General features: G+C 43.4%; 1 protein-coding gene across 2 annotated transcripts in view; it reads left to right on the top strand.

Moving 5' to 3' along the window:
* The window catches only part of ZNF462 (zinc finger protein 462), a 140,496-nt gene that overhangs the window by 43,610 nt on the left and 70,067 nt on the right, over positions 1 to 26,819 (top strand). Inside the window, exons 2-7 of one of the 2 annotated variants that reach the window (XM_040963220.1) lie at positions 9,874 to 10,123; positions 10,824 to 16,462; positions 17,222 to 17,386; positions 19,013 to 19,116; positions 22,014 to 22,132; positions 25,173 to 25,364. In XM_040963220.1, the coding sequence (XP_040819154.1) occupies positions 9,904 to 10,123; positions 10,824 to 16,462; positions 17,222 to 17,386; positions 19,013 to 19,116; positions 22,014 to 22,132; positions 25,173 to 25,364 (6,439 nt within the window). In that variant the 5' untranslated portion in view covers positions 9,874 to 9,903. The remainder of the gene's footprint in view (positions 1 to 9,873; positions 10,124 to 10,823; positions 16,463 to 17,221; positions 17,387 to 19,012; positions 19,117 to 22,013; positions 22,133 to 25,172; positions 25,365 to 26,819) is intronic. The other variant, XM_040963221.1, reaches the window with a different exon arrangement.

Here is a 26,819-nt window from a genome sequence, read left to right as displayed (position 1 = left end):
ACTCAGATGGTGTACTGGGCTCCTGACTTTGACCTGGAACAGCCCTGGCTGTTGCAGCCATCTGCGAAGTAAACCAGCAGACAGAAGATTCTTTCTCTTTTTTTTTCTCTCTATTCTCTTTTTCTCTGTAACTCTTCCAAATAAATAAATAAAACTTGTTTTAAAAAATGAAAGGTTTTAATGGAAGAAAGCAGAACAAGTTGTGTCAAGCATAGTCATATATGATGCCCCAGATGCTGCATCATTTTAGGCAGCTTATCAGTGTGACAAATAGAAGAGTGGAACAATGTACCCAGAGGAGCCCTCCCCATAGGTACATGAGGAAAAGGAGGACGGCCACCTACTTAAATATCAAGGACAAGTGAGAACTTAGAATTCCTGGTACCCCAGGACTCAGCTAATCATTGTGATGTGGTTTCCTCAGCCTTATTAGTTGGAATGAGACATGTCCTTTAACTCTTAAGTTATGTTTTGTTTTACCTTTCTGGTCTTGAAGGCTTTCAGAAATTGCTTAGGTTCCTAAATGTTTCCTTTGAATGGGTGCTGCTGCTTAATTTTCTCCTGGAAATCAGACATGCATACAGTCACTCATACTACAAATCTCATCAGGGCCAGACCAATGCTGAACCCTGGGGATAGAACAAAAAAGAACACTATTTTAGTTGTCCTCTGAAAAGTGATTTTGAGTAGCCTGGGGCTTCATTGCTTTGGAAGAAGATAGCATTACACATTGGATAAAAGAAACTATGCATTGTGTTTGTAGCAGAAATTTTAATTATTGGCCACGTGCTTAATGGAGAACTTGACCACTTTTAGTGACATTGCATCCTTACAAACTGCATCACAATATCAGCAATGCAAGGGCCTTGCCACTCAACAAAGACTGGTAATGTGTCTTTATCCTGGATGTTTCTGAAAGCTTTTGGTAAGATAGCTAAATCACAAAAATAAAACCAAAAACTTGTGATATTATATGGCATAAGGGCTGCTAATCAGAACTGTTCATTCCTAAGGTCTTGATGGCTTAAAGAGAACTTCTTGATTATCTGGTCCAGATATTCACCAAACAAGAGCCCCCAGGAAGGGCTTGTAAAAGCAGTTGGGTTATGTTCACTGACTGAGAAAAACCTTGAAACTAGCTTTGGTATTACTGATGTTTTGGTTTGCATTATTCTTGTGTGTGAGGGCTTTCCTATGCACTGTGTCATGATTAACAGCATCTCTGACTACTCGATATCCTTGTGTTGTGATATATGAAAATGTCTTCAGGTATTGCCAAATATTCCTGAGTTGGAGGCAGTGGGGTGCAGAATTGTCCCTGGTTGGCATGACTGCTTATTGATAACATGGTGTCAGTAGAAGAACCCAACCCTCATGATCAATCTTTTTTTAAAAAAAAATGTTGCGTTGGACTCCTTTCATTCAGAAACTCTGTTTTGATTCATTGAATTCACTCAGCATATACTGAGTATCCGTTGGGTACACTGTGTACCCTGTGCCTAGGGCTAAAGATACCAACGTGAACGAGACAGATATAGACCTGCTCATAAAGTGCTTAGAATGTAGTCAGGGGAGACAGACCACAGAGAAACAAGTATTATGTCAACTATGAAAGAAACCAAATATGGATGTCCTGGGAGAGGGGTTGGAGTGGTGGCTCACATTATGTGGAGTCGTCAGGGCAAGCCCCTGGAGGATAAAGTCTTTGAGCCTAGACTTGAGTGATGAGGAGGTTGCCATGTGAAGACGGGTATTTATACTTCTGAATAATAATACAAAGTAAAGGAATGAATTTAATCAGTAAAAATTCTTTCAGAATATGTGAAAGAAATCTTGTAAAACAGTTCACTTATACTGAAAGGTTGAACATCATGATCTCATCTCTTCATCTAGCAAAATGTTCAAAGTGAGGCCTCAAAATACTTGCTCAGGTTGAACACGGCAGACAGAGGCATCACACCTGCCATTTTTGACTGTTAGTAACCCAAGAACAGATTATTTTTTTCAGTGGTTGGATAGGTGTTTCAATGTGACTTTTTTCTAATTGTTACTTTATGTATTTTTGTATTTTCTAATTGTTGATTTATGTATTTGTCTAATGTATTTGGAGAGACATGTATTTCTCTAAAAGACAGAGAGGTGGAGAGACATGGAAAGAAAGAGCAAATAAAGAGATCTCTTCCATCTGCTGGTTCACTTCCCAAAGGCCACAGTAGCCATGGCAATGCCAAGCTGAAGCCAGGAATCAAAAGCTTCGTGTGGGTCTCCTGCATGGGTGGATGAGGCCCATGCACCTTGGCTGTCTTCTGTCAGGCCATTAGTAAGGAATGGGATTGAAAGTGGGGCAACTGGGACATGAAATAATACACATATGGGATGCCAGCATCATAGGTGGTAGCTTGAAGTGCTGTACCTCAACACTGGCCACTTGTTTCAATTTGGTTTGGGGAAGAACAATCTAATAATGAATATGCTGCAAAACTTAAGCTTGCCAGACGAAAGTGGGATTTGTCAAAGAATAATGTTGGCTGGGGCTTGGCCAAGTACCTGAGCTCTGGCATATTGTCACGTGATGAGGAAGTCAAGTATTTTGAAAAAAAAAAAGGAGAAAGTCGAAGTCTTGGTTATCTGCGGGTACCATCCTATAAGTACATACTATGTTTTTTCTTACTATATGACACTATTAGTGTGGGAAGACAAGGATGAGGAAGCTACCATTCTCAACAGGTTGGTTGGCTAGTTTGAGGAGGAAGAAGGACAGCCTTTTGACAGCTTCTCCCATAGGTGGAGGCCAAGAAAAGGAAGAGCAAAATCACCTATTCTTGGATGGGTGGCTTGAAAGTCTTCCTGGCCCACATAAGATTAACTTTTGTTTGCCCTTGCAGAACGCGGGTTGCTAGTAACATTCATGCTGACAGGATCAGGATGATCAGTTTGATTAGGATGTAAAAAATTTGACTGGAAAAGTCATTATATTGACACCTGCACTTGGGTAGATACTGACTCGGGTCAGTTTTCATTTAAAGAAAATGACTTGTCTGCATGTTTTGAACAAACCATGAACACACAACAGTGGACAGGTGTCAGGGAGATGAGGTTGGGATTTTGTAGAGTTTTAGCACATGTAAATGAAGTTCTGACAAAATTTTCCCATACTCTCCACAAGTCAACAACCAGATGTCATTTTTTTTGTCCTTTGCATGATAATAATAATGAGGAAGGGAAGCTGCTAAAATGGTGTCTGGATTCCTTTACTGAAACCACAGAATTGAGACGTGGTGTGTCTGGCTGCATCGTATGTGCCAGGAGCAGTTTTGGTCTTGACGACAGATCAGTCAGGTTGAAGCTCAAAGGGAAAGTACTCAATGCGTGTTTTGGTCTTTCACGATGTGGAAGATGACTTTTACTGTGGTTTTTGCTTACTCTGTGTCTTAATCAGTTCTGTAATGAAGACCCAGCAGTGTATCTGCAACTTCCCTTTAATTTTACAATTTTTATAATGAGCGCTCTTGTAGTGTAAAAAGTGTCTGTAGAAACCCAGCCAGCATTCTGAAGAGTCTCTAAAGGAAGACCATCATTTTCTGTCTCTGCTGGATGGGTGAGGTTTGGCTTTGAGGAGCAAAATCAGTTATCTTGTTTCTGAGTGCTAGGGCAAGGATGACTTCCAAGTTTCCAAGGGACTTCCTGATGAACCCATGACATCTCAAGAGAATGCCTCTATTCTTATCACTTCTAATCTATTCCTTTGACACCAAGAATGGTTTTTCATGTTTTGAAAGAACATGATGAGCTGGGATCTCATTTGTTATAGTTGCATTTTGAGATTTTTAATGTGGGGGAATGTGTCTTCATTTTGTTTTGTTTCTAAGTCACAGCCAGAATACTGTCAGGACACACGGGAGAATTTGAGTTATCTGGTAGACCACAGGTTCCCCTTTCCAGACAATGAAGTCTAAAGCTGCTGAGATACCACCCTGCTTCCTCCCTTTTCTGGTCCCTTCTCTTCTTTTATCTCCTTGTTCAAATCACACGCTTCCTTTTCTAAGGACAGGAGAGCTGGCAGACTGCCTATTGGCCTGCTGGCCTCAATTAGCCTTATATCATTACAAAGGAATGCGTGAATTCTCCAGAAGGTATGTAGTAGCTCTTTGTGTGTTAGCCATTCACTACCTGCTTTCATAACAGGTCATTCTACCACAATCATTTCTTATTTACATAACCAACATTTTGAAGCCACTTGGATTATATCCCTAGATGCTCATCTCAATTTATTGATGATCCCAAAGGTATCTGCTATGAAATATGACTCCAGTGTGTGCTGTAAGAATTGAAATCTTTATGCAGGATAGCAGACCCAAAATAAGACAGAACCTGAAGACCAACATCCTTATGTAAAAGGCAACTGGGTTATTAATCTGCAAATTGCCTACTTCGGACGTTGTGCTTGTGGGCAAGTTCCTACAGATGCACCAGGATGAGCAGTTTCAACGGAGGCCACATGCATTGGCAGCACTCGGTCTCATGGTATTTCTCTGCTACTATTTAAATCTAGTCTCATATTGGAGGTTGCATATGTGACTGCAAATTAATCCTTTCTCTTCTGAAAATTTGGTTTTGAAGAACAGCTGTGTCTCCCTTCTGAATTCCTTAATTATTTATCCCTCCTGATATGTTAAACCTTTCATTAGTGTGGTAAATTGCCAGTAGTACACGGAACTGCTTAGATCATGTAGCAAACAGTATAAGCATTTGATAGGACGTTTGAAGACACCACATGGCAAGTCAAGGTCTATAGTAGCATTGAATACTGTGAGATCCGTGAGTGGGGCATTGTTGGAAGTTATTTGCTGGGTTATTTTACTAGTTAATTTGTTAGAAACAATAGCTGGGGACTGGTACATATGTCATCTGTACTGATTCACACATGGATAGATTTTCCTCTGGCTTTTGTTAAATTTGGAGCATACACGCTCATATCTGAGTTCAAGTTAAATCAAGAAAATTAATCATTATATATACATTATATATATTTAAGCATTTAAATGCATATATATCTTTAAAAATTAAATGTCCCATGTAACTCTTATCCCTAGGAGAGATTTTTTTTCACAACTTCTCGTTATAGGACTCTTAAGAAAGATAATTAAAATTAATTTCACTTTGGTCATGACAAGAGTAAATGACTACTAGCATTTATAGAACACTCGTTGGCACTGAGAACAATAAGCCAACTTTTGCAAGTTTATTAATTAGTGTTTTTTTTCCCTTCTTACTCTTCTTCCCATAGTCTGGGGTCTTACAATAAAAAATATTAACCACCCAATACTTCCCACAACTTGTTGAGCTCATTCTGTCAACAATTTCTGATATGTAAATATATTTTTAAGAATGATTTTAGGGTCTTCATTTTCTGGTTTTGGGAAAGCTGCGCTATTCTGAAGTTCATGCATTCCATTACTTGCCCTTGGCTAATTGGTTTCTATATTCATTGGAAAGGAGAGCAAGAAAACCACAAATAAGCAACAGATGCTCACTGAAGCCTTTTATTAGAATTGTGATTGAGGAGGACAGGGGAGTGCAGTGTCTTATAAACGAAACTAGGTTTCTGGAGTGGACAGAGGTGAAGCACCTTATGGTGTTTCTGGTTCAATTTCTCAGAGGCTTTGAAGGTTATAATTAGTTGCTACTGAATCACATGTCTGTGGTGCTTCACAGCTTTATTTCTGGTCTGCAGTCCTTCAGTCAGAGACCAGGTTAGATCCAGAAAAGGCCTGTGCAATTTAATTTGGTTGCTTCTTGAAGACAGCGGGGGTTTTGGTTTGAGGACCACATCTATGCTCGTGGGCCATCCAGCTGAAAGAGCAGTGTTTACCAACTGACTTGGCCTAGAGTTGATGGCGGCAGCCTTGTAAGAATGCTATGAACTGTCCAGGATGCCACCCCTTCTCCAGTTACAGCTGAGCAGTGAGTTGGAAGGATATGCACAATGAAGCTGGTTTCTCTCCTGGCTCCTTCAAAGGAGCAAAACCTGAGGCTTAAGAATGGATCCTTGGAATTCTGAGCACAGCAAGTGGGTGGGCAAGAGGTATAAATGTGAATCAGTCTTCTTAAGATAAAGGGCAGCTTTGTGTCCATAATTTCCTTTTCCTCTTTCCTGTGCATCTGAGCATGTTCCAAATCTGTGGCATGATCCCTGGGTGCTTTGTGTATGTGTTCGTGAGATTGTCAAGCATGGACAATTGGATTTTTGGGTTTCCCATCTGAACTCCAGTTTGAAATTCTCAAGCTTAGCTAACATTGTCAACTGAACTAAACCAATAGTAAGTAGAATTGAGGAACAAGGAATAGTTTGGATGGTCTCAGAGTTTCATGTTAGGCGAGCCGATCACATTAGGTGATGGGCTATTTTCGGATGAATCTGTTTTCACCTAGCAGGCATCATCACGTGGGCTGTTGAGAGTCACAGGTGGTGTGTGACCTTGAGGGGCCTGGAGATAGTGCATTGAACATAGGAGATGGGAAGTGTTGGGTTGATTTCACGATGGATCTCAGAAATCGCTTTTGAAATAGCCTTTTCAGTTAAGAGACTTCTTCCTGCTTCTGATTTTGCTGATTTGGTGAGAAAAAAAGATATGGGTAGTCTCATCATCACAGCATTATTGAATATAGTAAGTGCTAAGAAATGGAGCCTTTTAACCTTCAGTCATAATTTTGTAGAGTTTAGGTTGCTCTTCTGGGTTGATGAGCCAGTCAAGCATGCAGAAAGCCTGCCTCCTGCTCTCTCCCCTCATGGTTAGCTTCTTAAAGGGTCGCCATCTGCTGCAGAAATAGACTCTTTGGGTGATGGATGGGTCAGCTGCAGGTCGGTGTCTACTCCCTCTGTCCTTTGTGCACATCGACTCTGTCTTTCTCCTCCCACCCTCCATTTTTGCATGTGTGTACAAGCAAGCACCTTCTCATCACCTACCAAGTTTCTGTTTCTTTGGTCGTTTGGGCCATGCTAGTAATTTCTGGTTCTGTCAGCGTCTTTGGGAGAAAAGTACACAAAGGCAAAATGGCTTTCAAAGTAGGCTACATCCTCATTTCAGTCCTTGGTGCCGACATCAAATTGAAGGCCATTCGGCCCTAGCTGACTCTGGTTCTCTTAGCAGCCTGCAGATTAACCTCTTCTAAGGCTCTGAGCTATTTTTGAGGTAGAGACTACAACAACATTAAAGCTAGAACCCATTAGGAAATCACTTTCATCATCTCTTCTTTTTCCAAATCAGTGCCTCTCTCTCTCTCTCTCTCTCTCTCTCTCTCTCTTTTTTTTTTTTTCTGATCTCCTAACCCTTTAATCTCTTTTGTAGCGGAACAGGGAGATTGTTAGTTTGTGTTTGTAGCCAGCAAAGTTAGCATCCTTGAAAACAGGCTTTGGAAGACTCCAAGCTATCAGAGAACTGCACAGAGAGGTGAATCTCATCTCCAAGTGGATGATTGAATGCCGAAGGTGCTCTGCTTTCCCGGTGCAGAAGTGTCATTTTTGTTTGACGTGGTGCAAAGCAGGCTCAAACTTTCCAAAAGACACACAGCAGAAAGCCTTTTGTGCCGTTATTTCTAAAGGCTTGAAGTTCTGAAGGGAAGAGATTTTGTTTTCCTCTGGGCTACACAATGGAGCTTTCAGAGAACCTCTTTTAAAAGGAATAGCTGCGGCCTTTGTGTTGAAGGGTGTGTCGGTTGGCAGGGTGTGCTGAGGCAGACAGACTGGCTGGTGATTAACAAAGGTCATTAGACTTTGGAATCTGGCATGCAGCTTCGGATGGTATGTCTTCTGTGTGTGGAAGGATGACTCCCAAGAAGCCATAGCCCTCTGGAGGTTCCCCGAGCTCACCCCTAAAATCCTTCTGGAGGCTAGGGTCTGGTCCAGGGTCCTGCTCGGCTGAGACTAATGAACCAGCGTTATCAATCATGGAATAAAAGAACCTTTGGAGATCTTGGTGAATGACATTTGAGGAGGAGAAAGGTGCAGCTTTGCGGGGAGAAAGGAAAACAGTTCATGCTTTGTTGGGAAGAGAAGAGCATAGGAGGAGCCCAGCCTGCCTTCCGAGCCTTCCTTTCTGATTGTCAGCCTAGCAGAATCCTAGAGAAGCCATGTTGTGAACGGAGAAGAAGCCCTGAGCTAAAATGGCTGCTCCTAAAGCTCAGAGGACTAGGGCAGCTTAGTGAGTCTTAGAGCTTCTGTGACGCAGGAGCTCCTATCTCTTCAAAGTGTGATAAACACATTCAGCAGAGCTGTAGCTTGTTTGGCTGAGATGAAAGGACTCAGCTTGGGGGATGGGAGCTCACACTGGATGATCTGCTTTTTTTCTGTGAAGTGTTCTAAATGCAGGAGTCGTCTGCACCATGGAAAAATTTGTTTTCAGGTCTAATGGACTGTGCGAAAGGAGAAGCGGGGTGGGGCCTCCGTGACTGCTGTAATTTGATCCAGAGCTGATAGCAACCTCTTCCACACAATTTGGGTTGGTGCTTAGACATCAAAGCTTGTGTATCTGGAATATTGAAACTTAGTTAGCTGAAAAGATTCTGGTGCACAGTTCAATGTTTATTGAAAAAGGATAAATTTCTGGGTGAAAAGAAGAGAAGGTAAATATCCGTGTCTCATTTTGCAAGCTCAGTCTGTCCAAAAGCTGGACTTGCCAGAAGTTATTTTAGCAGTCTATCAGGAGGAGCATTCTTTCTTAGAAAATCCTCCTGCCATGACTCCTTTCACAGCATTGACATGTTATTACTGGATGTGGTTCCTCCTGCAGAAATCATTTATCTCTTACGGCAAAGTTATAGAAAATTGCATCATAAAATAGACTTGGCTGCAGCTTTAGTTCTTGGACATCTGGTTCTAGATTGCAGTGACTCAATAGAGTTTGTGGTAAATTTAATGAAGCAGCTCACTCATTAAGATAATAACAGGGCTTCTCCACCTAGGATATACATTAGGATAGGAAGAACTACGCCTTTCGAATACTTCTTTGACTTCTTCATAGTGGGGCTTTCCATTTTGTTAGTTTGAAACTTTTTGTGTGACGTCAGCTCTACTCCACACCGGGTTCACGGCGGTTTACATCCAAGTATGCACTTTAGGTTTGTAAGAGGAGAGAAGTGGAGAAGATTAAAATCATGGTTTAGAAGTCTGGTTTCAAATCTGCAAGTTGCTGTTTTATGTGAACTGAGGCGCCAGGTTGCAACTAGAAACTGGAAACTGGATTGTCATCTGAGGTTGGTTGTTGGAAAACCTCATGAGAAATATTTTATGACCTAATTAGATTGGAGAAGCTGTTAGATTCTAATTGGTAGGTAGTAAATGAATAAATAATCATTTAGCTTATGGGGGAAAAAAAAAAGCCAACTGAACTGTTGAGAGAGGGAGGAAAACAGTATACCTTAATGTCAGTGAAGATAAATAAAAAGCTACAATAAAAGTTCTCTACCTCACTACTCTTGAGATTCAATACTGAGAAGTTTCTTATTCAAGAAGAAAATGAGTCCAAGGCAAAATAAAACTCCATAATATTAAGTGACCAGGAAATTTGAATTCTGTGGAAAAACTCAGAAACTGATAAAACTTTTAAAGTGGCCAAGATTTCCTTCAACAGCAGTTGAAGATACATGAAACCAGAAAACATTTTATTATTTTTGTCTTTGAAGTTACAAAGACTAGGACCTCATCTTTGTTTTTATCCAATTGCCTTTCTTTGGCCAATGTTCCAGTTGCCAGAGTGCGGTTAAAGAAACATTGCCGTATGCGAATGTTGTCCTTAAGTGGATGTGTAAGCCCATCAGCTTCAGGTGTGTGATGGATGCATTCCTTAGCAGCTCATATTCTGACTTCTGCCCCAGGTTCCTGATGTGAGAGGCTAGATCCAGGCCATGGAGGTGCTTCAGTGTGATGGCTGTGATTTCCGAGCCCCGTCGTATGAAGATCTCAAGGCACACATCCAGGATGTCCACACAGCCTTTCTGCAGCCCACTGATGTCGCTGAGGACAATGTGAATGAGCCCCGATCGGGGTCCATGAATGCCAGCAACCAGACAGAAGTGGAGTTTTCTTCTATAAAGGATGAGTTTGCGATTGCAGAGGATTTATCAGGTAAATCCATTCTACACCTAGGATATCGCATGTATTCAACTACTTTCATTTGCCTGTAGCCTAGTGCTGTGATTTTTGATAGGCATGGCTTAGGCCTATCAAAAGTTTTAAATATTTATTTGAGAAGCGCTGAAATATATAGCATTCCTATATGCTGGTTTGTTTCCTGAATAGTTGGGCCTAAAGCCAGGAACTGGGAACATAATCCAGGTTTCCCACATAGACTGCAGGAACCAATTCACTTGAGTCAGCACTACTCCTTCCCAGGGTCCACCTTAGCAGGAAGCTGGAGTCAGGAGCCGGTCCTGGATATTGACTTGCAATATCCAATGTGGGACCCAGGGCTCTTAAAAATGAAGCCCGTGTCTTAGTTGCCTTTTAGAGAACAAGATAGTATCTTGCAAAGTTCCAGAGCAGAGATCACAGTTTATGAAGTGGATTTTCCTTTTAAAGCTATGTGGCTCATTTATGGAAAGAAGAGTGTCTACAGCTGAATACTGAATCTCTACCCATGAGAAGGTGCAATACGTGAATCTTCATTATACTCCATGAATCCTCTTGAAACCTTATCTGGAGATGTTAGGCATTTTAAATGTGATGTTTATTAATGAAGAAAAATGGACAGTATACTGATCAGCATGATTGAATAATTCTTTTGTTTTGCTTTTCTTCTCTCACCTACCTTATGCTTTCTCTTTAGGTCAAAATGCAACTGCCCTGGGGACTGGAAGTTATTATGGCCACAGTCCAGGATATTACGGTCAGCATATTGCCCCTAATCCCAAACCAACCAACAAGTTTTTTCAATGCAAGTTCTGCGTACGCTACTTCAGGTCCAAAACCCTCCTCATAGAACACACTAGGAAGGTCCATGGAGCTCAAGCTGAAGGGAGTCCAACAGGGCCCCCTGTCCCGGGATCCTTAAATTATAATATCATGATGCATGAGGGCTTTGGAAAGGTCTTCTCCTGCCAGTTTTGCACATACAAGTCACCAAGAAGGGCAAGAATAATTAAGCATCAGAAGATGTATCACAAAAACAATCTGAAGGAGACCTCAGCTGCCCCACCTGCTCCTGCTCCAATACCAGACCCTGTGGTTCCACCTGTGTCCCTGCAGGACCCCTGCAAGGAACTACCAGCCGAGGTTGTAGAACGTAGCATTTTAGAGTCCATGGTCAAACCTTTGACCAAGTCTCGAGGCAACTTCTGTTGCGAGTGGTGCAGCTACCAGACGCCACGCCGGGAACGCTGGTGTGACCACATGATGAAGAAGCACCGCAGTATGGTCAAGATCCTCTCCAGCATCAGACAGCAGCAAGAAGGGACTAATGTACCTGATGTGCAGAACAGCAATGACGCCAGCCCCCCTTCCAACTCCTCCTATCTGTCCATGAATGCTGCAAGCCGGGAGATGCCCAACACTAATGTCTCCAGCTACAGGGGCTCCATCGGCAACTCCATCATGAGACCCAATTCTTCTTCAGCTTCCAAGTTTTCACCCATGTCTTACCCTCAGATGAAGCCGAAGTCACCTCACAATTCTGGTCTGGTTAACCTGACTGAGAGATCCCGTTACGGGATGACTGACATGGCCAACTCTTCTGCTGACCTGGAAACTAATAGCATGCTCAATGACTCTAGTTCTGATGAGGAACTCAATGAAGTAGACAGTGAGAATGGCTTAAATGCTATGGATCACCAGGCATCAGGCCTGTCTGCAGAGCAGCTGATGGGCTCAGATGGCAACAAATTATTGGAGACCAAGGGGATTCCATTTAGAAGATTCATGAACAGGTTCCAGTGCCCATTTTGTCCTTTTCTCACCATGCATCGGCGTAGCATCTCCCGGCATATTGAAAACATTCACTTATCTGGAAAGACAGCGGTCTACAAATGTGACGAGTGTCCGTTTACTTGCAAGAGCTCACTAAAACTTGGGGCTCACAAACAGTGTCACACGGGTACAGTGTCCGATTGGGATGCTGTGAATTCCCAGAGTGAAAGCATTTCTTCCTCTCTGAATGAAGGTGTTGTATCTTATGAGAGCTCAAGCATGAATGGTAGAAAGTCAGCAGTCCTGTTGGATCCCTTACAGCAGCAACAGCCACCGCCACCGCCACCACCACTGCCACCGCCACCACCACCATCACAGCCACAGCCACTCCAGCAGCCACAGCCATCACAGCTACAACCACCACATCAGGTGCCACCCCAACCCCAACCCCAGCCACCAGCAATACAGCAGCCACAACCACCCACACAAGCCCCACCCCTGCACCCTTACAAATGCACCATGTGTAATTACTCCACCACAACTTTGAAAGGGCTAAGGGTCCATCAGCAGCACAAACATTCATTCTGTGACAACTTGCCAAAATTTGAGGGACAGCCCTCCAGCTTACCATTGGAAAATGAGACAGACAGCCACCCCTCTTCCAGCAACACTGTGAAGAAAAGTCAGACCTCAATTCTTGGGTTGTCCTCCAAGAACAATTTTGTAGCTAAGTCCTCAAGGAAGCTCGCTAATGACTTTCCTCTCGATTTATCGCCTGTGAAGAAGAGAACCAGGATCGATGAGATAGCAAGCAATCTGCAGAGTAAAATTAACCAGACCAAACAGCAAGAAGATGCCGTGATCAACGTGGAAGATGATGAGGAAGAAGAGGAAGACAATGAGGTAGAGATAGAGGTTGAGTTGGACAGGGAAGAAGAAGCCACAGAACCACTCATGGAGGTTCCCACTTCCTTTTCAGCCCAGCAGATTTGGGCAAGAGACCCCAGTGAGCCTCAGAAGGAGCCCAACTTCAGAAGTGTCACCCATGACTACAACACCACCAATGGGGCTGAAATTGAGCTCACCCTGTCTGAAGATGAAGAGGATTATTACGGCTCCTCGACAAACATGAAAGATCACCAGGTTTCCAGCACCGCTCTGCTGAATGCCCAAACGCCTATCTACGGAACTGAGCACAGTAACGAAAATACGGACTTTGGTGATTCCGGAAGGCTTTATTATTGCAAACACTGTGACTTTAATAACAAGTCTGCCCGAAGCGTTAGCACCCACTACCAGCGCATGCACCCATACATTAAATTCAGCTTTAGGTACATCTTGGACCCCAACGATCACAGTGCGGTGTATAGGTGCCTGGAATGCTACATCGATTACACCAATTTTGAAGACCTCCAACAACACTATGGGGAGCACCACCCAGAAGCCATGAATGTACTCAACTTTGACCATTCGGACCTGATCTACCGCTGTCGGTTTTGTTCGTACACGAGCCCGAATGTCAGAAGCCTGATGCCACATTACCAAAGAATGCATCCCACAGTGAAGATCAATAACGCCATGATATTTTCAAGCTATGTTGTAGAGCAGCAGGAAGGCCTGAATACTGAATCGCAGACCCTGAGGGAGATTCTGAATTCGGCTCCCAAGAACTTGGCGACATCCACTCCTGTGGCTCGTGGTGGTGGCATGCCGGCTACATTTAATAAAAACACTCCTTCAAAGACCTTTACTCCAGAATGTGAAAATCAGAAGGACCCTTCGGTCAACACCGTTGTCGTTTACGATTGTGACGTGTGCTCATTCGCGAGCCCCAACATGCATTCTGTCTTGGTTCATTATCAGAAGAAACACCCCGAAGAAAAGGCTTCCTACTTTAGGATCCAGAAAACCATGCGAATGGTGTCTGTGGACAGGGGCTCCGCCCTTTCTCAGTTATCATTTGAGGTGGGTGCTCCAATGTCTCCCAAAATGTCCAACATGGGTTCCCCACCCCCCCCACAACCCCCGCCACCAGACCTCAGTAATGAGCTTTACTACTGCAAACACTGCTCCTACAGCAATCGGTCAGTTGTGGGAGTGCTTGTCCACTACCAGAAAAGACACCCAGAAATCAAAGTCACTGCCAAATATATCAGACAGGCTCCTCCCACAGCTGCAATGCTGAGAGGGGTCGAAGGGCCCCAAGGCTCCCCTCGGCCACCTGCCCCCATGCATCAGCTCAACCGAAGCAGTTCTGAGAGAGATGGCCCTCCTGTGGAGAATGAGATGTTCTTTTGCCAGCACTGTGATTATGGGAATCGGACGGTCAAAGGTGTACTCATCCATTATCAGAAGAAGCACCGTGACTTCAAGGCCAATGCAGATGTGATCCGGCAGCACACAGCCACCATCCGAAGCCTCTGTGACCGGAGCCAGAAGAAGCCTGCCAGTTGCGTGCTTGTCCCCACTTCCAGTGTGGAGCGGGACAAAACGAAACTGCGAGCACTCAAATGTAGGCAGTGCTCCTATACCTCCCCCTACTTCTATGCACTGAGGAAGCATATCAAGAAAGACCACCCTGCCCTGAAGGCCACGGTCACGTCCATCATGCGATGGGCGTTTCTAGATGGCTTGATAGAAGCTGGCTACCACTGCGAGTGGTGCATCTATTCCCATCCAGAGCCCAATGGTTTGCTTCTGCATTACCAGAGGAGGCATCCAGAGCATTATGTTGATTATACTTACATGGCCACCAAACTCTGGGCTGGGCCAGACCCTTCCCCTCCCTCCCTCACAATGCCAGCTGAAGCCAAAACGTACCGATGCAGGGACTGTGTCTTTGAAGCTGTCTCCATCTGGGACATCACTAATCACTACCAAGCATTCCATCCCTGGGCCATGAATGGTGATGAGTCAGTGCTGCTTGATATTATTAAGGAGAAAGATGGTATTGAGAAACCCATCCTCCCCACCGAAGAGTTAGCAGGCCCTATGAGTTGTGAAAACAGCATGCCCATTCCCCTCCCCGAGCAGGAAACTGAATGCCCAGAGGATGCGAGACTTTCCCCAGAGAAAACCATGCATCTGACTTCAGCCAACCCTGCCATATCCTCTACCCCATACCAGTGCACCGTGTGCCAATCTGAGTACAACAACTTGCATGGCCTTCTCACCCATTATGGGAAGAAGCACCCAGGCATGAAGGTGAAGGCCGCCGACTTTGCCCAGGACATCGACATCAATCCCGGTGCGGTCTACAAATGCAGGCATTGCCCGTACATCAACACCCGCATCCATGGCGTCCTGACCCACTATCAGAAGCGACACCCGGCCATCAAGGTGACCGCCGAGGACTTTGTGCACGACGTGGAACAGTCTGCCGACATAACCCAGAATGATGTGGAGGAGACCAGCAGGATTTTCAAGCAAGGATATGGCGCCTACCGGTGCAAACTGTGTCCGTACACGCATGGCACTTTGGAGAAACTCAAAATCCACTATGAGAAGTACCACAATCAGCCTGAATTTGATGTCTTTTCCCCATCTCCCCCGAAGCTGCCAGTCTCACTTGAGCCCGAGATAACCACTGAAGTGAGCCCCTCCCAAGTCTCCATCACCGAGGAGGAGGTGGGAGAGGAGTCCATGTCCAGTGCTCACTTCTCTACCTCGCACCTGGTCTCCCACACTGTGTTCCGGTGCCAGCTTTGCAAGTACTTCTGCTCCACGAGAAAGGGCATTGCCAGGCACTACCGGATCAAGCACAACAACGTGCGAGCCCAGCCGGAAGGCAAGAACAACCTCTTCAAGTGTGCCCTGTGTGCCTACACCAACCCCATCCGCAAAGGGCTGGCGGCCCACTACCAGAAGCGCCACGACATCGATGCCTACTATACCCACTGCCTAGCGGCCTCCAGGACCATCAGCGATAAGCCCAACAAGGTGATCATCCCATCCCCCCCCAAGGATGACTCCCCGCAGCTGAGTGAGGAGCTCCGGCGGGCGGTGGAGAAGAAGAAGTGCTCCTTGTGTTCCTTCCAATCGTTCAGCAAGAAGGGCATCGTCTCCCACTACATGAAGCGCCACCCGGGTGTATTTCCAAAGAAACAGCATGCCAGCAAGCTGGGGGGTTACTTCACGGCTGTGTACGCAGACGAGCACGAGAAGCCCCCGCTGCTGGAAGAAGAGGAGAGGAATAGCTTTGAGAAAGCCGAGGTGGAGGGCGAAGCGCAGGAAATCGAGTGGCTCCCGTTCCGCTGCATCAAATGCTTCAAGCTGTCGTTCAGCACGGCCGAGCTGCTGTGCATGCACTACACTGACCACCACAGCCGGGACCTCAAGAGGGACTTCGTCATTCTGAACAACGGCAGCCCCCGCTTGCAGAACTCCGCCTACCAGTGTAAGCACTGTGATAGCAAATTGCAAAGCACAGCCGAGCTGACCTCACACTTGAACATTCACAATGAGGAATTCCAGAAGCGTGCCAAACGTCAGGAGAGGAGGAAACAGCTTTTGAGCAAGCAGAAATATGCAGATGGTGCTTTTGCAGATTTCAAACAAGAGAGGGTAAGGATATGTTTTGATTTCCCTTCCCCCAGGAGGCCTCTCGTCACTGGTGCCCACATGCACTTCTTCGTTGCCAGCCAAACTGCTGCAGGCTTCCTAGTGACTTAGCTTGCCAGAGAGCTCAATAAGTCAATTAAACATTTCGAGCCTGATTATTCCCCATTCTATGCTCTCCGCCCCCACAACCCCTGCCCTCCCTCCCTCTGACTCGTCTCAGTGCTCCCCAGGGGAGGTTTGGGGTGGTTTCTGTGAATGTTTTTCTGCCAAGTAGCCTTATCTGAAGCCTAGTTGCACAAGAATACTCGCTCTTTCCTAAGGCATGGGGGACTGTCTCTTGGTACCATTAGCACTGCTCAGCTGTGCGGTCTTCAATGTTTGCTATGTGAAGCTAACATCTCAAGGAGTAGAGTTGTGTTTTTTATTTTTATTTTTTTTAATCAAGAAATTCATTCCTGGCACAGTTACGAAACGTTTCACCTGCGTAGTCGGGACTGGTTCGAAAACCAGATAATTTGTTGGTGGTGACAATGAGCTACAGAGAAATCTCTACTCGCAAGCCGTAACATATCTGGGTTCCAGGGACTGCACAGTAGGCAGTGTGCCATGACTCCGATGAATTTGTTATATAAAAACACTCACATTGATCTCCCTTGGTTTTTAACCTGCTTTAAAATACAATGTGCTAGCAAGCAATAAGAATTAATGCTGACGATCAAGTGGAAACGCTGAGTACTAATGGCTCTCACTGTATTTTACCAGCCTTTTGGTCACTTAGAAGAGGTGCCAAAGATCAAGGAGAGGAAAGTGGTGGGCTACAAGTGTAAATTCTGCGTGGAAGTGCACCCAACGCTCCGAGCCATCTGCAATCACCTCCGGAAGCATGTCCAGTACGGCAGCGTCCCAGCCGTGTCGACCGCTGTGAAGGTGAGAAACCGGGGTAGGGCTGAATGAGTGGTCTTGTGTGTGAGCAGTTTGAGCTATTTATTAACCCCATTGTTTAAATCGGTTCAAGGCGGGAGTATCTTCGCAGTGTGGGCACGCCTGAGTTATGCTTGGTTTGGTTTCGTTTGTTTTGATTCCTTTACAGGTTGGACCTTCCTCATCTTTCTGTGTCGGGAAAGGTCGAGTTTTTAATCTGGTTTTCTTTCATGTGGATTGTTGCGTGGGAATAGAACCTTCTGGATTCTCAACCCTGTGTTCCATGTGCCCTTAAGTCTTCACTCCTCCCAGTTGCCTGAGGTTCTGAAAGGAATCCCATGGGTCCTCATCCCATCATCGAGGCTGCTTTTACTTCCTGGCCTCTCCCTGTTCTCATCTGGCTGAGGGTGTAGAAAACTCAGAAGTATCTCTCTTCTAATTCTGGATCCTCTGGGGAGGACAAAAGATGTTAAATGTGAAACTGAAATCCTTCAAGTCATAGTTGACCCCCGAGAGCCCTCTTGAACGTCATCTCTGCTCCATCTTCTCTCCTTACATGATGCTGACATGGGCTTTCCTCTTCCCCTGCCTTTTATTGAACCACTTGCTATGAGTGTCATGATACCCAATAGCAGCCACTGTTTGGATAACAGCCACCTGTTATTTTTGAAAGCAGAACTCAAGTCAGGATTCTGCCCTGTTCTCTCTGGACCTGTGACGTCTTTTTGTCATCATCCCTTGGTCTTGCATGCTGTTTTTTTGAGTTCGTGGGAAGGAAGCCTTCTAGGCTGGGCAAAACAATATTAGCATAGAGACAGCCCCTGTCAACAACTGTCTGGGCCCCAGGCTTGTTTCGTGGAATCATACAAGAGAGACCAAGCCAGCCCTTCCTATGTAATCAATAATCCAAGGAACTACCTGGAAAGAATGAAAAATGGGTGACTTCAAAGCAGACTCCTCCTCAATGTTTTGATTGTGTCTTTGGCTTCTAAGCATGAAGGCATGGTCTCAAGGGGTGGGGATAGGGTGCACAGAGAGCAGGATATTTTGCTTTGCTTTGCTTCTAAGGGATGGCCCAAGGCTCTTAGATGTCCACTTATCTCTCTTCTTTCCTTCCTTTTCTCTGAGCCACTTACCCTTCCCAAACATTGCCGATTTAGATGGGATTTCTGTTTGAATTTTCTTTTCAGAGTGACAGAACCCCCATTATATTTGTTGGGCAAAAGGAACCTGTGCCCTGATAGATAGTTCTAAGATGACTACTAAGGAATAAAGCTTCTCAATCAGGATTGCCCTCTCTTGAGGGGGCGCTGGAGAGTCAGGGGAAGAAGATTGGACAGGAAATGCTAATGAGTTTGGGAGAATGAAGGGAGAAGCGGAAAGCTGGGAGCAATGACGATGGATATTTATTTTGTTGGTGGGGCATGTGTGTGTGTGTGGTTCTCTTAGCAGGAGGCTGAAGACCCTTCCCACCTTTTCCTGGATGGATTGGAAGCAGCCAAAGATGCCAGTGGCGCCCTGGTGGGCCGGGTGGATGGTGAACACTGCTTGCTTGATGGAATGTTGGAGGATGAAACCCGGCCGGGGGGATACCATTGCAGTCAATGTGACAGAGTCCTGATGTCCATGCAGGGGCTGCGTTCTCATGAGAGGAGCCACCTGGCCCTGGCCATGTTTACCCGTGAGGACAAGTACAGCTGCCAGTATTGCTCCTTTGTTTCTGCTTTCAGGCACAAGTAAGTGTTATTGGTGGTCATAGTGATTCCTAAGACTTTTCGTAAAAGGTCAGAGAAGCCTGGAGGGGTTAATGTCCCAGTCTAATACTCACACCTGTTGCTGTTTCTGGCTGTGGGCTTCAGTCATTGCACCTGTAAAATGTGGTTGAGAATGGGAGCTTGATTAAATGGCATAAAATTGGGCAAATACAAACATTCAGGGCATTGCTCTGGGTTACTCAAGGGAAGACCCACACAAGGAGTAGACCAGTTGACCAGTGGATTTATGATCCATTCATCAAAATCTTAATAATCATGTGAGATAATAGAGTTCCATTTGGAAAACCAAGTGGCTAAAGAGATAAAATTAAAACTGTTAACTCAGGTGACTAATGAATCAGTGTTTGAGGTTTTTGCTGTTGTTTTTTTTTTTAAGATCTTGAGAGACAAGGCAGTTTTTGAATGTTTAAAGGTAGCTTGATATACAAGGAGGTTAAGAGGAGGGAACTCAAGTTGCTCCTCATTAATTTGAAAGAGTAAATTTGGGCAAAAAAGTGAAGGATTTGAGAAGAGGCACCTTTTCTTGCCATCCTCTTCATGTGCATAAGAGAGAAATATTCAACACTGCATTGGTGAAAGTGGCTGACTGTAAGACTGACATGCTGTTTATAATAATTAAGATGCAATGACAGGCTTTTGCTTCTTCAGAAAGATAACATGCTAGTTAGTAGCTGTTGCAAAGCAGTAAGTTTCTACAGTGGCTAAGATATGTTATAAAGTCTTTGTTACTGCATACAACCCGATATCTAACCTCAATATCAGATTCATACACCGGCATTAAAGTCATGATTCTCCCCAATTAAGTATTGATTTAACACCCATCACTTTGCAGTGGGACTTCAATAATTGTGAGTAAATGAGTGTTCTCCTGTGCTAAGCTCAGTGCTTCAGGGGGAACAGAAATAAGAAATATACATAGTGATTGAGGGAATTCAGGGTCCAGGACAGGGTTCCATAAAGCAAATACACACAGGACACAGCTAAAGAAGGTCACATGTGTTTTGGAAAAGTCAATAAAATGCTGTGTAGCTTCAGAGAAAGGAAGCATTACATCCACTTTGAAAGAGGTCTGCAGCTTTTATGAACTGAGAAACATGTGAGTCAAGTTTTAAAGTAGGAAGCTAGGACTTGAATAATTTGGAAAGAGTGTACAACTGGGAGGAAAAGATGAGAGAGCATAGATTGCAGGGGAGATTTCAAGACACACTGGAGGTCTGGCTGGTGTTTCGGTTTGACTAATCTATTAGTTACATGGAAAGAAAGATAAGGTCTGAAAACCTGAGTGCAGACAGTGTGTAGAGATTTTAAATACCAGAAATTAGCACCACAAATGACTAGTTTAAGATATGAAATGTCACAGTTGCTAAAATTTCTCACATCTACATTTAAATCTGATAAAATTCTATGTGCCTTCAAAGTATTGTATCATTACATTCTCAGGACAGCCCTGTGATTTCATCATTATCTCCACTTGATGGATAAGAAAATTGAGGCCCACATTCCATAAGGGAGTGCCTGCTTCCAATCGGAGCTACTTATACGTTGTAACCAGCTTCCTATTCATGTGTCTGGGAGGCAATGCATACTAACTTCAGTACTTGAGTTTCTGTCACTAATGAGAAAGACCTTTTTGGAGTACTTGTTTTCTGGCTATGATCTGGCCCAGCCCTGGCTGTAGGGGACCTTTGGGGAGTGTCTGTCTCTCTCTCTCTCTCATTCTGTTATTCTACCTTTCAAATAAATCAGTAAATCTTCAAAAAACTGAGGCAGTGCTAATAGCTGAACTAAGCAGTGAGTGAGTGATAGAGAGAATAGATCTACATGACTCAGTAAGGCTGACTTTGTGTATGAATGACAGATGAAGTACAAATATTTCCAGTTTGGTTGACTGGGAAAATAGTGGTGCCAAACGCAGAAGCCAGGAGATAAAGGAAAAATGTAGGTTTTATACCAAAAATGGATCATTTTTTTAATGCATGTTGAGTTTGAGATAGCTAAAGTCAAAAGGAACTGGAAAACATTGCTCGAGCGCTCAGGTGACAATCATGTTTAGATGGTAAATGATTCATCCTCATATGAATCATTTAGCGTGGAATTCAGTTCTCTGGGATATTGATACAGATTAGAATTCTGCCTCACACATTGTATTGTAAAAAGAAGTTTTAAACTAACCCTTGTAATGAAATATTGTGGGATCATTACAATTAAATCATCTCCTAATAGCACACTGTTTAATAGCAGACATGGCTGAGTTTGTCAGAAGGCATGACCAGCCTTTTGATCACATGGCTGCTTTCAGCCTTCTGATGTGGTGCTTCTGTGTTAATACAGACGCTGAAAATAAGATAACCCACTGCAATTAGGTTAGCCCCTTAGAATCCACCCAACGATGTTACACCCCACTCTGCTGTTACTAGATGAAAATAGAATTGAATCTAAAGAAACTCAGGCTTTAAAAATGCTGTCTAAATTCCACTCTTTTACTGGATAGTGATGGAGATCTCACTGTATTGGCAGAAAAATCTTGAATTTATTCATACCATACTGTGTCCTTTGAACACTCTCTTCCAATTTAAAAGCTCTGGAAAAGGGAAAATAAGTGTCCGGCATGTCCTATTTGTACTGCCATGTCTCTCCATACAAAAAGATCCCTTCTTTTACCTTCCCTACCCTTAGAGCAAGTCCAACAACTCTTGCCACTTGGTTGGTTTACTATTTGCTAAGTGTCATTGTTGAACAATAGAGAAAAAGAACTTTAAACAGCTTAGAGATTGGATTCCAGGAAAAGAGCAATGAGAAAAATGTGGTATGCAATGTTTAATTTTGTTTCGGTCTTCTTTTCTTCCGTCTGCATCAAGTTTGGATCGCCATATGCAAACTCATCATGGACACCATAAACCATTCAGATGCAAACTCTGCTCCTTTAAGTCCTCCTACAACAGCCGGCTGAAAACACATATACTCAAAGCTCATGCCGGTGAGTGGGAATCTGGTGCACACATTCTTCAGCATCTTGAGTTTTGAGATCTGCTGGTCTTTGCTGAGTTGAATTTCCAGTCTGTTGCTCCATACATGAAAATAAGTTCTCTCTGAAGCAGTTGCATGTCCAATTTTATTGCCCTCTATTAAAGAAGAAAACAAAGCACAATTAGGGAAATTCACCCAACACCAAAGGAATTCAAAGCCATGTCACTTCTATCATAGTTAAATGTAATTCTCCAACAGGTTAAAATTAGCCTATTTTAAAGGAAATTTCCAATTTCTCTTGCATTTTTAATGGAACTACAGATAATTGATATATAGTAAAAATGATTTCCAGTGCAATAAAATTAGATTCCTAAAGAAGTTCAAGAAGACAAAGAGAATTCAAGATTGGGGAGATTTGCTTTTAAAGATATCCATAGATGCATTTCTGTACACCCAGTAAGAAATGCCTTAGAGTTGTTAGTATCCAGGAGTTTTGTTGACCTCTATTGTTCTATTGTTCTGTGTCTTGTGTTCACCTGAAGGACATCCCTTATCTCCCAAGCTCTACACTGACCACTAAGCATGCCATGTTAAACACTAGATGTTGTGTACCTCCTCTTGTGCCTTGCAAAACATGTATACCACTCCTCGTTGTAAAAACTTTGAGAACCTGGATCCTTCACTTTTGCCATCTCCTTGTGCCTTGGGAAAACAGGACCGTGTCCCTTTGCAGTCTTCTGAGTGTTGAGTCCTGTTAAGCTGACTTAATACAGTAAGACCACCCAAGCCTTCCAGATGCCCCACATCATACTAGGAGTTGAGGATGGACTAGGGAGATTAGCTATATGCACTTTTTTTTTTCCTATATATTAGTGTTTTTATATCTCCAGGAAATTTCCAAATCCATGAAGTAAGTCCCTTCAGGATTTAAAACCACTCTTTTGTAACTTATGTTATTGTAAATTATTCAACTGGGACAACATCTTAAAAGAGTTTTTCCCATAGGTCTTGGCCTCGTCCAAAACACTTTAGCAGTTGGAGGATATGAATGAGTCGGCCTGTGGAAACGATTTTTTAAAAGAGTGTTAAAGGCTACACACTGGCTCTAGGGAACTAAGCTACGGTGCATGTTCTGAGAGCTTTCTGAGGAGCCAGGTCTCTCTGTGTTGACAGGCTGCAGAGAAGGAAGCATCCAATAAGAGGAGATGTAAACAGCCTAATTGGTTTCTCCACAAACCTTGGAAACTTGTTCTCCATGGCATGGCTCTTACCACTGGAGGAGGCGTGGCTTACAATACGTTTTCTAAAAGACTTTTGACTCATCTCTTCTGGATGGATGCATTTTCTTTTGAAGTAGTAGCTTGAACTTTTGAAATCCAGACCATCTGGATTTGCATTCTCAGTTTATGTAACTCAAAGCCAGCCACTAAGGGTTGTGTAAAAAAATAATAATAAAATAAAAAGAAGACTGATAGTAAATATAATACAATACATGTTACATTATTTAAGTAGTTTTGGTCACTACCTGGACATCATTGCCTCACACCGAGGTGATGGTTAAGGAGATAACAGGTGTTCTTGTTTGACCTCTCTTTGAACTTCTGCTCTGCCTTGGGCTGTTTAATGTTGTCCAATTCAAGGTTTTCTATAGTTCTCATCAAGACTTTCCTTGGAAATGCAGGCTCTAGGGGTCATCAATAGTGAGAAGAAGGCTTAATTGCAGAATTGGGTGCTGAGCTCACAGTTGAGTCATTTTCATGTAAGCAGGAAAGTCACATCTCAGCTGGTGAACAGCAGGGCTAGAGGTGTACATTGCGATTCCTGCATCTCTTAGCCAGTGTACCACCATCTCTTTTCATTGCTACTGTAGTTAAATGTGCTATATTTCCTTTCAACCATTTTTTCTAAATATGTTCCAACATGTGTGATTATAATGTTACTTAAAATACATTTTGCCTTTTGATTTTTAATATTTACTATTACACTGAAACAGTTTATTCTAATGAATGATAGTTCACCAAGAAGGTATGCTTGCATTTACTTAATCATTAGAAATTAAGTTTCTTTTATACTTTTTTCAAGAATAAAACATGTAGATTTTGAATAGAGCTTTCTGTGTGCTTAAGCATTTTTCCTTAGTGGAGCCTCCCAGAAATGGTAGTATTGGGTTGCAGCCATGAGCATTTCTAAATATATTTTTAATTTAAAAATAAAATAAGATCAGTTTCTCAGTTGATCAGACTAGTGCATATCTGCCCCAAAACAAACATGTACATTTCATATAGTTCTTAACATGTAATTATTTAAAAGCTAATTTATAGCAAAAGTAAATCATGTTCTTAATTTGATCATAACAATCTGTGCTATCTTTCAATGGCATAAAATTAATTGAAAGAGTACTTATTTCTACTTACTGTACTCTATTGAAGAATACTAGACATACACAAGCTATTTGCATATGTGAGTACACCTCTCTGTGCTAGAGAATGACTTATTTCATTTACATCCTGATTAGTGAAGAAAATAAAATTATACATTGGAGCTTGTGAACTGGTCAGAAAATATAGAGAGGATGAAAATATATGTAAGACTGGGAGCGATGTAGTTATCAAGAACATACAGATTGAGAATATCATAAAAGAACTTGAAAATTGCTAGTTGATCTAGTTAAAAATTACACATGTCTTTTTTTGTGGTTGAAAAAAAATCTTGTCTAAAAATTGGTATGGTCATTTCTAGTGCAGAAAGGGAGACAAAGAGATTGGAGACACTGAGAAAGGAAGTATGCAGACAATTAAGTGTCAGCATTGTTGGGGAATCAGCCCATAGCCTCATCCATAGAAGTAGAAAATGAAATGCGAAAGGGAACAAGTGACTGGGTTATGGAGCCTTGGGGAAGAGTTTCAAAGTTAAAAGAGTACTAAAGTTGTGGGAATGGGCAGGTGCAGGTTTGTAGGCTTGAGATGCCCTTATCTAGAGTGAATTAACTCTGCCTTCTATTTTTCTCCCCTATCTTGCCTGTCCTTCCCCTTACCACCACCCTCTTCCAGGTGAACATGCCTACAAATGTTCTTGGTGCTCATTCTCCACCATGACAATCAGCCAGTTGAAGGAACACTCCCTCAAAGTCCACGGAAAAGCCCTGACCCTCCCTAGGCCGCGGATTGTCAGTCTTCTCTCCTCACACGCCCACCATTCCTCCCAGAAAGCCACCCCGGCAGAAGAAGTGGAAGACTCCAACGGTAAACATTGGCCTCCAGGCCAGAATTCACCACTTGATACTGAGATGGATTGGGATCAGTTGTCAGTCATTCTTATCCAGAGGAGATTTTTGTGTGTGTGAAAATATAATGGTTCTAGTGAAGGAATGAACAGAAATAGGTTAAAAGGTTACAGACATTGAAATTGGAAGGAGAAGTAAATGCGTGGAGTCATGATGAAATTGTTAGCCGTCGCTTACATAAGCATTGCTTCTGCAAAAGCTTGTTCTTTAGCATGGGTGAGGTGTGGATACTTAGTGGGTTTAACGCAGAGAGCAATGGACTACCAGGCAGATGTCTGTTTGCGGTTTACCTGTATCCCATGTTGATCAATCGAGTAATGGATGTATCCATCTGTCTATGTGCTATGGATATGTAAATTAAGTACACAAAATTCAGCATAGGAATGGGCGGGGTGGATGAGTGGGCCAAGTATGTCAGTGAGTCACATGACAGCTTAGAAGTAAAGCAGTGATTTCTCAAAGCCCCAGTGTGTTCAGAAAGTATTGAATTGAGGATACTTCCAATGCCTGGATTTGGATCTTGAGAAGAGATACCGGAAGTCCTGCAGAGGGTCTGTTCATTACCAGTATGACTAAAAGTGTAGAACCGCAGGGAGAGGTCAGTCTTGGAATGTGCGAGTTTGGCGATGAGCAAAGAGTCTATTATTTGGATGAGACCTAGGACCACGCCTGATTTGACTATATAACTCAGCTTAATTGACCACAGAATCTGATACTTGGGACAGAAGTGGAGCGTCTGTAACTTCTTGGCCATATCCAATATCTAGGCTGTGTTGTCTTCCAACCCTTACTAATGCTTGAACCCCTTCTAGTATCCAGTTAACTGCCACAAGCTTAAATACTTCCCCAGGTCAGGAAATAATTCCCAGGTCAGAGCACCAGCTGTCTCATGGTCTACTGTTACATTCTTGGGAGGAGCTGAGTAGACAGGATAGAACATGGAGCAAAAGCCTGGATTGGAGTCTGTCTTCCTTTAGATTGGATGTTCTGCTGGACTTTCTTAGCCTCTTAGACTCATGTGTCAAAATCGTTAATGAGACTTGCCTCAACCCATCACCGTGAGAGGAAAGGTACACATGTAAAACTTGTACTATAAATTCACACATAGTGGTTTTTTTTTTTTGTTTTGTTTTAAACTTTTTATTGCTGGACCTGACGCAGTAGCCTAGAGGCTTAAGTCCTCACCTCACACGCATTGGGATCCCATGTGGGCACCGGTTCGTATCCCGGTGGCCCTGATTCCCGTCCAACTCCCTACTTGTGGCCTGGGAAAGTAAAGAAAATAAAAGTAAATCTTTAAAAAAAATTATTGCTTTGATCATTTTCCATAATATAGTCTTGTAGGTGTGGGGATTGCCCCCTTTCCTTCTCCTTGCATATTTTCCCTCCCACCTTGTAGGGTTGCAGATTGCTT

The sequence above is a fragment of the Ochotona curzoniae genome, unplaced genomic scaffold (assembly GCF_017591425.1).
Source record: "Ochotona curzoniae isolate NIBS_2020 unplaced genomic scaffold, NIBS_Ocur_1.0 scaffold_3208, whole genome shotgun sequence".
NCBI classification, from domain to species: domain Eukaryota; kingdom Metazoa; phylum Chordata; class Mammalia; order Lagomorpha; family Ochotonidae; genus Ochotona; species Ochotona curzoniae.
The sequence above is the reverse complement of the archived record's forward strand: the minus strand, read 5'-3'. Positions and strand labels throughout refer to the sequence as shown.